This window comes from Myxocyprinus asiaticus, chromosome 13 (genome assembly GCF_019703515.2).
Source record: "Myxocyprinus asiaticus isolate MX2 ecotype Aquarium Trade chromosome 13, UBuf_Myxa_2, whole genome shotgun sequence".
Lineage (NCBI taxonomy): Eukaryota > Metazoa > Chordata > Actinopteri > Cypriniformes > Catostomidae > Myxocyprinus > Myxocyprinus asiaticus.
Window position 1 is genome coordinate 40223684 of NC_059356.1, and position 12230 is coordinate 40235913.

Below are 12230 nucleotides of genomic sequence, written 5' to 3' on the forward strand. Positions count from 1 at the left end.
ATCATTAAAGGCACAATTAACCCAAAAAATTTAAATTTTGTCATCATAAACTGTGTCATCGTACTTTCTTCTTTGGAACACAAAAGGAGATGTTAGACAGAATCAATCACCATTCACTTTCAATGCATCTTTTTTCAATACAATGAAAGTGACTGAGACTAAAAATCTGCCAAACATTTCTTTTTGTGTTCCACGAGAAAAGAAAGGCATATACTGTATGTGGCGAACAGGGCTTAGCCGAGCGGCATCTGGGCAAAGCGAGGCCGGAAAGATAAGTGGTGAACGAGTTCCACCTGTGCGCCACACCGGTCTTGCGTTCCAATGATGAGCGGTGGGAGTATTTAAGGAGAGGAGACAGTGGCAGACGGGGAGAGAGAGATGCACAGAGTTGAGCAATAAAGTTCGTTGGATTGTTCACCCGGTCCCAGCTTCCTCCTTTCCACCCAACCACGAACCTTGATACATTGGTACCGAAACCCGGGAAGGAGGAAGGATGCGCTGTCATGGAGTCCTCACTGCTGCTGTCCGCCAGGAGGCGGAGGAGCCCACTGCCGTCCACCAGGAGGCAGTGCAGCTGGCTGAGGACCATTTGACAGCGTGTTCAGGGGCTCTCCTCACTCTCCCCTCTCTCTGCTCTCTTTTCCCTTGTCCTGTTCCTACTACCAGGCACGTGCAGGTCGGACCTGGAGACCATCCTGCAGTGCGGTTGCCGAGGCGCCAACACTCCCTAGAAATTGGAAGGGAGGGGAGAGAGTAAGTCGCAGGCAGGAGGACTCCCCGGCCTGAGTTTGGCAATGGGGGTATGTGGCGAGCAGGGTGTGGCCGAGCGGCATCTGGGCAGAGCGAGGATGGGAAGGTAAATGGTGAACAAGTTCCACCTGTGCGCCACACCAGTCTGGCGTTCCAGTGAGGAACGGCGAGAGTATTTAAGGAGAGGAGACAGCGGCAGATGGGGAGAGAGAGGCACGGAGCTGTGTGCGTGTGTGTGTCGTTATGTTATGTGTGACTTTGAGAGTGTAGTGTGTTTAAGTTGAGCATTAAAGTTCGTTGGAGTGTTCACCCGGTCCCATCTTCCTCCTTTCCACCCAACCTCGAACCTTGTTACAATGTATAAACAACAGAGAACAGTATTTTCATTTTTGTGTGAACTACCCCTTAAACATATAGGAAATGTGGTTTATATAAAATATACTATAAAGTTACTATAAAGTAACATTAATTTTACATTATAGACATATATTTATTTGTTTTCATAAAGATAATTTCTACTAGTCTTCCTGAAACCATCTCCTTACCTTTTTCACAAGCCAACAGGAGGAATGGAGGAATATAGAGTGTGAAAATTGAGAAGGGGGGAGGGACAGGGAGGGAAGAGAAAAATGGCACAACGATGTCATAATCACAATCGCCAAGCCGGGCCGTTACCATAGAGACAGAGACATGTGAGCAGGCTGATGGTGTTCACAGTGAGGGTGCTCCGACCTGCTGTTCACTTCAGCTCTGAGATAGAGGGTATATTTTTAGATAAGAGATGAAGCAATATATGAACGGGAGGAGTGACCTAGAGAAGAGATGGAGGTGTAAAAGAGAAATAAAACAGTGATATTCTACAGTACATTGTATCTAACCTTGCTAGAAATCCAACTGAAGCGGCTTCTGATGGTCACTGATTTTAAATGGTTTCCAGATGGTTCAAGCTGGTCTTTGCAATTTTTTAATTAGTATTTTTGACTTGTTGTCCTGTAATAGTATTTAAACATCTTTAAAACAAGATACTGTAGATTTACTTGAAATTGCGTAAAATTCCTTTTTTTTTTTTTTATAGAATGTGCTGTATCTTGAATTAAGTTCATTGTTCTTACCCCTTTGGCATTTTTTTTCTTTTCTTGTAAGCAAAAATCTCCCTAAATGTTGTTAGATTTTATAACAAAATTTAATTTAAAAGCTTTAAACAAGATAAAACCAACCTAGCCTCATAGAATGAACATTACTATAATTAAATTTTTGCAAACTGACTTTTACGTACCATGTTCTACATTTTTCGCAGTTTCCTGGTGAAATTAACACTAGTGGCGCTATAACGGTGCGTTTTATTCACTTTCACACAAAACACGACGACAGCAGCTGATTATGACTTTATAAACGCTTATTTTTCACACTGTTACTCACACACTGCTTTGTTTTGATATCGAAACACTTTTACACTTTCTAAAAATTATACATTTTAATGCTTGTATTACAGACTCACCTACATTTGCACACTTATTCCAATGTGTTTGGCTTCTGCAGTAGCTCACCTCGTAGAGTGGTGGACTTTGGATTCTAAAGTACGCAGTTCAAGACCAGTTAAACACACAAGCTGACACATGAGATGAGAGTGTCATTGAAGCAACACAAGATGATGTGGTTGCTTCAGAAAATGTGCTTTTCATGTCGCATTTGTTTTTAGGACACTGTCGTCTGTTTTGTGTCTACTTCTCATTTGATTTTAGGTCACTATTGGTTAGGTGCAGGTTAAAGTTTTAGGTTAGGGAGATACGTTTTACCTCTATCTAATATTCACCGTAAAAACCTTGTCAGATCTCGACACCATTTTACTCGCTTTTGGCACCCCCCAGTGGGCATTTCACTGGGAAACTGCAGCCAAATGTGTAACAAGGCATATAATATTGTTCTGCAAAAAAACTGCCACAGTCACATAATGTTTATGAGATCAAACAATTTGCCAATTATTCTCTGAAAGCAGGTCTCAATATCTTGTGCAATTTTGCTTCTTAGTTAAATCTATCTTGTTTTAAGGATGTTTAGATGTTTTTAGTGAAAAACAAGACTAAAATGCTTATTAATAAAATAATTTCTTGCACTTTGGCCGGATTTCCACTGGGACCAGCAACAAACCAGCTAGCATGTTTCAAAAGCCAACTTGAAGCTTTCCCGAGTTTTGAGTTTTTCCCAGCAGACAAGATCATATCAAAAGTAAATGAACTGTGCAGGTGGAAACAGTGGATTTTATTTACTATTTGGGGAAATTTGATGGAGTTAAATGAAGGGATAAGAGAATTAAATGCTTGTAAATTGTGTGTAGATGAAAAGAGGGAGATGAAATGAAAGAAGAAGAGAGTGGTTGTGAAAGACACAAGCTCAGTCAGATGGGGCAGCCTGAGGAAGTTGAAAATGACTAAACAAAAATTAGAAGGAAATAGAAGTTGACACCAGGCACGCAGAAAGACATATGGGTGATCGCTCATTGCTGACGTTACACGACTGCGCTTGTTGATTTGATTTCGTAGATCAGCAGTTTTTGAGGTAATATTGATGAGATGAGGTCACACTTTGAAAAAAAAAACTGTTCTGTATTTCATTCAACATTTGTATTGAGCAACAATGGTGAAAGGTAAGGGAAAATCCAGTCAGATTTCTACGTGACAGAAAGAAACATATTTTCAAACATATTTGACCTCTTTTTGTCATAAAGAGTTAACTCGACAATATCATACTAATTGAGCTTTGTGAAGCACTTGAGATTCAGGGTCTTAAGTAAGGAGAAAAAAATGACTAGATTTGTATATTCAGAAAGAAAAAACAGTGTTTGCGAGGCAGCAAAATAATAGCATTAAAGTTCTAGGTAAGTTTAGGTTTTAGGCTTTTCTCTGAGTAAATGAAATGCTGCATCCAAGCCGCTTTGCCGTTGCTTGACATTTGTTTTCGGTTGGCTGTGCACAATAATTGTGCAATGCAAAAGTTATAAATTGTTAAAAATGGAAGAAAGGAAAAAGGAAGACAAGACTCATCATAAATCAGTATGCATATAGATGTAAGAAAGAACACCAATGGTTACATTTTGAATGTTTAACGTTGGTCAATGGGATATTTTTCCCATTTTAATCTCAAATTTCTTAATTCATTGCAGCAGTTTAATACTTCGGGTTTAGTGTGTTGAGAAAACCCTAACCAAAATGTTTGAGGCATATCAATACAGTGCTGCCTTGCAAACACTTTGTAAAGAAGACCCTCAATAGGAAGCTGTTTTCAGCTGGTGTCTTACAAACTCACACAAGCAATCAAGTGCTCTTTGAAGACTTGTGGGTAAATTGGCACTCTGTTTACAGAGCAAGATTAATAAGTCACAAATATTATAAATGCATAGTTATACACCCGCATGCTTGTGTGGCTTCAGTGCCTCTGTCTCTCTGAAGGAGAACATGATTCATGACTTTAGCTGGGTAAACTGCTGCTTTAGCTGCGCAGTTAGTGCCGCCCAAGGCGATAGAGAAAATAGTTTGCAGAAGAGGATGACTCTCAACAGTGCTTAATGTTGTGTAATTTCTGTGGCACTTGCAGTGCCAAACGGAAAAGCAAAACTGATGATGTTCCCAAGCTCTTTGTCAGTCTACTGTTGTTTGGATAAACAAATAGTCCAGCCCCAAACTCACACATTTAATTGAGCTAACCTGGCAGCACTCAAAACAGTTACAACAAGTGTCTCAATGTTAACACTCTTTGATAAGTCAACCCACAAATGCCTTACTTACAGTTGCTGTTTTACTTGTGATTAGTGTGAAAGGGAATAAAAATTGTTTTAGTGCATCTAGTGTTATTTTCACAAGGAAACTGTAGCGATATGTACAACAAGGAAAATCGTTTTGCAAAAATGTAGGCACAGTAACGTGATTCTATGGGACCAGATTGCATTTCTGCGCTGTTAGGAAAGACACATAAAGTCAGAGTGGATGTGTTTAATGAGTTCAGAGAGCTGGTGGCTTAGTACCAGAACACTACATTTGGAAAACTGTGGCTTCAAATTCAGTTTGGGACATCTCCTGTTCCCTAGCCTACCCTTGTCTGCTACTGAGTTGGTACTTGTATGGTTGTTCCAACAGGTGAAAACTTGTACTGCATCTTTTACTGCCCAAAATGGCTTTAGCTGCCTGAAAATAATGCATAACAGCTAGATTATTGACCCACAAAAAGATACTAGACTGTGTGTGTGACCAGTCAACCCTCAACGGACAAATTTTTGTTTTTACTCACCAGACTTTTGACAACATGTAAGCGTAATGCAACTGAAGACTAAAAAAGATAACAAGAAAACCGAGAAGGGGGCACCATCATTTCTTTTTTCTTTTTTTTCTTTCTTTCTTTTCTTTTTTCTTTTTTTTTCTCTCCTTTTCTCCCCAATTTGGAATGCCCAATTCCCAATGCGCTCTAAGTCCTCATGGTGGCGTAGTGACTCGCCTCTATCCAGGTGGCAGAGGACGACTCTCAGTTGCCTCCACATCTGAGACTGTCAATCTGTGCATCTTATCACATGGCTTGTTGAGCGTGTTACCGCGGAGACATAGCGCGTGTGGAGGCTTCACGCTATTCTCTGCGGCATCCACGCACAACTCACCCCACCGAGAGCGAGAAGCACATTATAGCGACCACGAGGAGGTTACCCCATGTGACTCTACCCTCCCTAGCAACTGGGCCAATTTGGTTGCTTAGGAGACCTGGCTGGAGTCACTCAGCACGCCCTGGGATTCGAGCTAGCGACTCCAGGGGTGGTAGTCAGCGTCTTTACTCGCTGAGCTACCCAGGCCCCCGGCCACCATCATTTCTAATATATACTGTACATATGTTAGTTTTTATTTATAACATATACGCATTTTGCTTTTGATCCTTTTAATGACATTTTAGCTTGTGCACAAATGTACAAATTTCACATTCTATAAATTTTTATGGTGTCTAGAATTTGCATTTTGAATGATACAAGCTGTTGTTACTGTTTGGAATTTCATACAAACTGAATGGTTTGAAAAATGGTTGGAACCTAATGAAAATAGAATTAATAATTATATCATAAAAATAATAATTTAAGTGCTACTATATCAAAACTACTATGCAAAATAATAACAATAATAATAAAAATAATATTTTTTTTTAACAAACCCTTGCATAGATTTGTTAAAGATTTGTATTTGTGAAATTCTTGCATATTTACAGTGTTTTCTGAAGTTAAAATATTTCATATTGTATAATTGTACCTTTAAATACTCATGTATTTCCACATTTATTACACTTACTACACTGCCTGGCCATACAAAAAGATGCATACTCAAATATTTTGTTGGACCGCCTTTAGCTTTGATTACGGCGTGCATTAGTAGTTGCATTGTTTCAACAAACTTCTGCAACGTCACAGCGTTACTTTTCATCCAGAGTTGCTGGAGAGTTACTCTTTGTTCTCAAAATCACTCAAATGTGTATTAAAAACTTACTTTGACTGTTTACTGAGGTTTTAGTTGATGTGTTTTAATTCACATCACCAGAATGTATTGCTGGTCAGGGGGGTTGAATAATTTTGATTGCAACTGTAATGGACTATTTTCGCATTTCTGGAAGTAAACTATAGCAGGGTAAACTTCTGTAATGGTGAATGGGAGACCACAGCAAATATTATTTTTGCATTCCCATTTGGTCTAATTGGGCAATTGAAAAAATCAACTATTACTATTTCCACGACTTTGGAAAAGAGGAAATAAATAGAGAGCAATCGATTACGGCAGACAAAAAAACAAAACAAAAAAAACAAAGTTACTGTCACTCCGCAGCAGCATTTGAAACCCTATTAAAGTTAACAGCAGTTTTTTCTTTTCTTTTATTTAATGTCAGGGTAATGTAATATAAAGATTAATGTTATAAATTGACATTAAATAATTAAAAAAGATTACATGATTTACAGACTGTGAATATGGTTCACTGTGCAAAACAAACAGGTAAAAAAGTGGGGGGTTTTTTTGCCAGTTTTGCCAAAAACAAATTGCCAATTTGCTTTATTGACCATTGAACCCTGTTTAATTCTATATGCACTTTCACCTTCCTATACATTATCTCAAGTTTTTGACCTTTGTCTTCCCAGGTTTTCACCACATACTCAAATGAGGACTACGACAGGCGCAATGATGAGGTTGACCCAATGGCAGCCTCAGCTGAGTATGAACTGGAGAAGAGAGTGGAGAGACTGGATCTATTCCCCGTTGAGCTGGAGAAAGGTACTTTACTAGATTGTGTGTGTTTTTAAACATGTGTGGTATGTTGTCTTAAGGCCCCGGCATACTTCAAACGAATAATCGAAGAACGAACGGGTGTGGCGTCATTTAGAGCAAAGTATGGCTAACACTTATGTGTTTTTGAGTTTGTTTCTGTGGTTCGTAACAGCTCGCCAGCGCAACCTTCCATGAAAACCTCTTACTGCCATTGGTCCACATCATCGGTAGGTGTGACCTGGAGCTCCACCTACTTTGAAGCCGACAGCTAATTGCCATTCAGTCAGTTAAGATTAGTCAACATGAACACACCAGCCTACAGAGCTATTAGCAAACTGGTGCAAACTTAACGAAATCTGTGTGACGATTCTTGTTGAGACATTTTCTAAGAACAATGTCTTTGTTTGTTTGTTTGTTTGATTAGTCTACAAAATAAATTGAAATCTACTTAAATACTCTTAAGTGCCTGTTCACTCCGTTTGATATGCTGCTTCACTCGTGTGCCATCAACATCCGAAAGCCATTTACACATCTGCCAATAGTTAGATATGCCTATCATTGTTTTTTTTTTGTTTTTTTGTATTCTGCCCGCTAACACTCTTTTATACACCCATCTTTGTAGTAGTATCAGTGTAATCTTAAAATACAGTAACAGAGGGTAACCGTTGCATATTATGGCCGCATATAGCGTGTTTGTGCATTAGCGCCATGAATGCAGAATGTAAACTAGGGCTGCAACTAACGATTATTTTGATAATCGACTAATCTAACGATTATTAGAACGATTATTCGACTATTCGGGCGATTATTGCGACGATTAATCATTAGCTCTAAACTGACTATTCAGCTTGTGCCCCGACATAAAAGGTTGTATTAAACGTGCTTGCTAACAATAAAGAGGACAAAATCATCTTTTAAAAATACCTCTAAATGACATTCACTATATTAAAGGGAAAAAATACTTTTTATTATGTTTATTTCAATAAAAATTTCACTACAAAACAATCCTATTTTTATCAAGTGTATTTGTCTTGTTTTCCATTTAAAATTGTCTAAAAATCCTTAAAATAAGATATATTTACTTGAGAAGCAATATATAAGATATTTAGACTTGCTTTAAGAGAATGTATCTTAAATATAATTGTATTTTGTATATAAGTGTATTTTTTCACTTGGTTATACTTCTGCAAGTGCAGTAAAGACAAAATATACATATATTCAAGATCTATTCTCTAAAAGCAAGTTTAAATATCTTATATGCTGCTTCTCAGTTGAATGCATCTTTTTTTAAAGGATTTTTAGATATTTTAAAATATTTGTATTTTTAATATTATATTCAACATTCTCAGATAAAAAAAAAATAAAAAATCTTCTGCAGTATAGCTGCTAAAATAAATGTACGTTGTTTTAAAGGAGTTTTAGATATATTGGAAAACAAGCCAAAAAAAAAAAAAAAACGTATTTTTTTGTAGTGTATAATGGGGCGAAGACTACCCTCTCTCACCTTTCTGTTCACTTCAATCAATCTTTAACTCACAAAAAAACAAACTCTCTCTTATTAATAAAGCTGTGTTTTGCCAATTTTCTTCACGATAAGAAATGCACAGTGACACATATTATGATTCAATAAGTTGCCATCACGTTATAATCTAGCCGCATTAAGCACGCGCACTCGAGAGATGAGCGTCCCCGCGACAGAGTGTACATCAGCCGGGTGCAGTTTCAATCTCTCCCCCTTAGATCGGGACACTTCGCACAACTCATAGAAGAGGCGCTGACCGCACAGAGAAATGCCAGTTTCCTTATTATTTTAACTTTAATAAAGCTATAACGCATTAAATAGAACTGCATTAAAGATGTAACGCCGGGGTGTTTCCTTTAAAGACGCCCAACACGCAAGTTTTGCTTAAGCTGAGTGTCAGCTCCAGCTCTGATTGTTCCACAACAAGCTTCTGTATTTAATTATTTTTAATTTTCGCATTATAATTCCCTCCTACTTTGCGATCTACATCACCTGAAGCTGTTTGGAAAGTTTAGAGTGCGTCTGGACTGTGAGATGTGTTTTCTTCCTCTCCTCAGTCAGGCGGGAGCTGCAGTGCTGCTCTTGTGTGCAATCATTAGAGTTTCATATGATCTTATGTTACATTAAGATCAAATGACTATTCGACAACGAACATTTTTGTTGACAATTTTTTTATTGTCGACGTTGTCGATAACGTCGACTAATCATTTTAGCCCTAATGTAAACATGACAAATTACACATTATTGTTTGCTTACTTTAAATCAGCATTGTGTAGTTAAAACAGCTTCTTTTACTGATCTGGTGTGAATTCTAGTCATAGAATGAGGCATGAAATCATTGATAACACATTTTAATGTCATATTATTTGATGTTTTACATGAAGTCTTGTGCGTCCTCATATTAAAATGCTCTTCAGCGCCTCCCACAGCGGCATGGCTGGTGTCTGAATGTTCACAAACAATAAACCGTTGCTCAGCTGTTTCAAACTTATTTTTGGCTCTAAGCGAAGAACGAAAAAGAGCTTCTCCATGAGAATGCCGGGGCCTTTAAGGGTCCTTAACAGCCTGTTTTGAAACAAACAGACTCAAGCCACTTGTTTTAGTCTGCAAAGTAATCAGCTTTTTCTGATTAGAAAGTCTTAGGGGTCGGGCCCTTTTCGCTAAAGCAGTCTGCCGGTTACCATAGTTACTATACATGAAATATCAGTGAGTAGAAGTGGAAAAGTTTGAAGATTGAAACATGCTGAGAAAAGCTTGTGTAAACATTTTCAATCATGTGTGACACTATTGTGATTGGTCAACTTTGTTGTTTTGATATTGCAGTTGCAAAATTTAAATTACAAACAAATTAGCAGTCAGCTTGCAATCTAAGATATGATTAAAAATAAGACTGTTCCAAGAGATAATTAGAAACCGAATAATCAGTCCCCCCACGATTTTGCAATCACAATTAATGAACGCAAATTCAGCAACTCTCCGCATTATTTGCGGTAGCTTGCAATGAAAAAAATTCTCGCAATTTTTTCCGAAAAAAAACCCCCAACTTGAATCTGTGGGTCTGATCACAAATGAATGCTCAAAGCTTTATGCAGTCAAGATATATCCAACTGCACAGCCGCCATTCTATCATCTCCACAGTAACAGAGTAAGCGGATGTCTCCTCCTCTGTGTCACTGTGTGTCGTTAACACAGCGTGTATGAACCGAAATGACCAAGAACATTTGCCTTTGCACGATTGTTAAATTAAAGTTTAATGGAGCACTTTGCATTGACAATCAAAATCCTTGTCTAAACTTTTGCGGGACTGCAGACAACGCATGTACATCACAATCTTCACATGCTCTTCAGGTTATCACAAATAATCAAGATAGACTGGTTAGATCAAAAGATTGCGATGTAATAATCACGGCAAGCCTAGATATTTGTTTTTAGTTTACAGTTTTATTGTAGGTCTACTCTTTTAACCTCAACAAAGTTTACTTGCATTGTCTGAGGCAAAAAGCTTGCACTCGCATTAGCCATTTCACGGATTTCGCCTCTTGAATGTGTTTTGTGTGTTTTTATATTTTTTGCCTACTAACTGCATATTCAGTTATTAATATGCACTAAAATATTATCAAGAAATTGCACTTATACTGTCATTGACACAAATTACACAAGTATACTATGATTATTTTGAGTTGTCACTGCAAAACATAACAAAATGGCACAAATGGCATCAAAAATTTTAAGATTAGCTGCAGGAAATTCAGTCATTTTGGGGCGGAATCAAGAAGTGCAGCGAAATCCTGGTGGCACTGAATAATGTGACTGTAATTGATAAATAATTATAATCTCTTAAAATCTGCTCAAATGATTTAGAGTCTCTGGATTGGTGACAAAGTAATTAAACTCATTAACTCATTATTTAGTTATTACTGGCTTAAAGCCTTAAAGCTCTATTTAGTGCCTATTTACTATTTAAAGATTAGGTTTTATGTTATTGATAAAATGTCAGGCAGGTAATTTGCAGGACTGTATTCTAAATCTTGTGTTAGTCAATGTAATCATTTTAAAGTCAACATGGAATCAAATTGTACACTTTACTTTCAAATTCAGTAGTACAAATTTCTGGTCTTATTGTGCATGAAAATCCTGCTTTATTCTGAAACATGTTATTTTACGTAAGTAAATGTTGACTATACGTAGTTGTGAACATAATTTTTTGAAAGTAACTTGGCACATAGGATGATTTATCCAGATCTGTCCTAAGACTTGTAAATGCTACATTGTGATTCCTTTCGCTCAGATAAAGATGGACTGGGAATCAGCATCATCGGAATGGGCGCAGGTGCAGACATGGGCCTGGAAAAACTCGGTATCTTCGTCAAGACGGTCACAGAGGGAGGAGCCGCCCATCGAGATGGAAGGTCAGTTAGAGAATTAAAGGATTTGAATGGGATTTATATGGATTTGTGTGACTACGAGAGTGAAAAGTGGGACTGACTGAAAAATGCTTTGATAAAGTGGTGACGAGGTGGGATTCCCATTCCTTCTGTCTCTTTCTGTGCCACTAGGACGTCTGTTTTCATCAGATCAGTCTGCAAAGGGGATTAAATAGTGAAATCATGGTGGAATAACCAGACATGCACAGGAAATGTGATGCTGTGTCTTGAGAGCTGATCTTGTAGCCTGAGAACATTTATGCTTTTATCAATATACACTTAAAAATGTGTGAATGTGATTGCATTAGATATCAAGCCTTGTTTGAAGCTGTTGTTAAATGACTAAATGCACACCATTTAGTTGCTGCATTGCTTGGCAACCAAAAAATGTTGAACTGCTGAACTAGTTTATTTTGCAAAAGAATTGTTAATTCCTGTAATTATCAGAATAATGAGCACTGGTCTCTTTTATCATAGTTTTATAAAAGCAATAAGCCACTTGAGTCTCTGTGTTACAGTGTTTTCATGATGGTTGAGGGGCCGTTAAATCCGAACGTGTTGTTGCGCTAAAAATGCTTGACAGAACAAAATGCAGGTGTCTTGAGATTCATTTTTGAAAGTGGAAGTTCTTTTTAAAGATGCTGTGTTGTTAATGACGCTGACTACCACCCCTAGAGTCGCGAGTTCAAATCCAGGGCATGCTGAGTGACTCCAGCCAGGTCTCCTAAGCAACCAAATTGGCCCAGTTGCTAGGGA

General features: G+C 37.9%; 1 protein-coding gene across 2 annotated transcripts in view; it reads left to right on the forward strand.

The window, feature by feature from the left end:
• LOC127450874 (neurabin-2-like) overlaps positions 1 to 12230 on the forward strand; it is an 82471-nt gene that overhangs the window by 37119 nt on the left and 33122 nt on the right. For both annotated transcript variants that reach the window (XM_051715315.1, XM_051715316.1), the window contains exons 3-4: positions 6902 to 7034; positions 11339 to 11459. In XM_051715315.1, coding sequence (XP_051571275.1) covers positions 6902 to 7034; positions 11339 to 11459 — 254 coding nt within the window. The remainder of the gene's footprint in view (positions 1 to 6901; positions 7035 to 11338; positions 11460 to 12230) is intronic.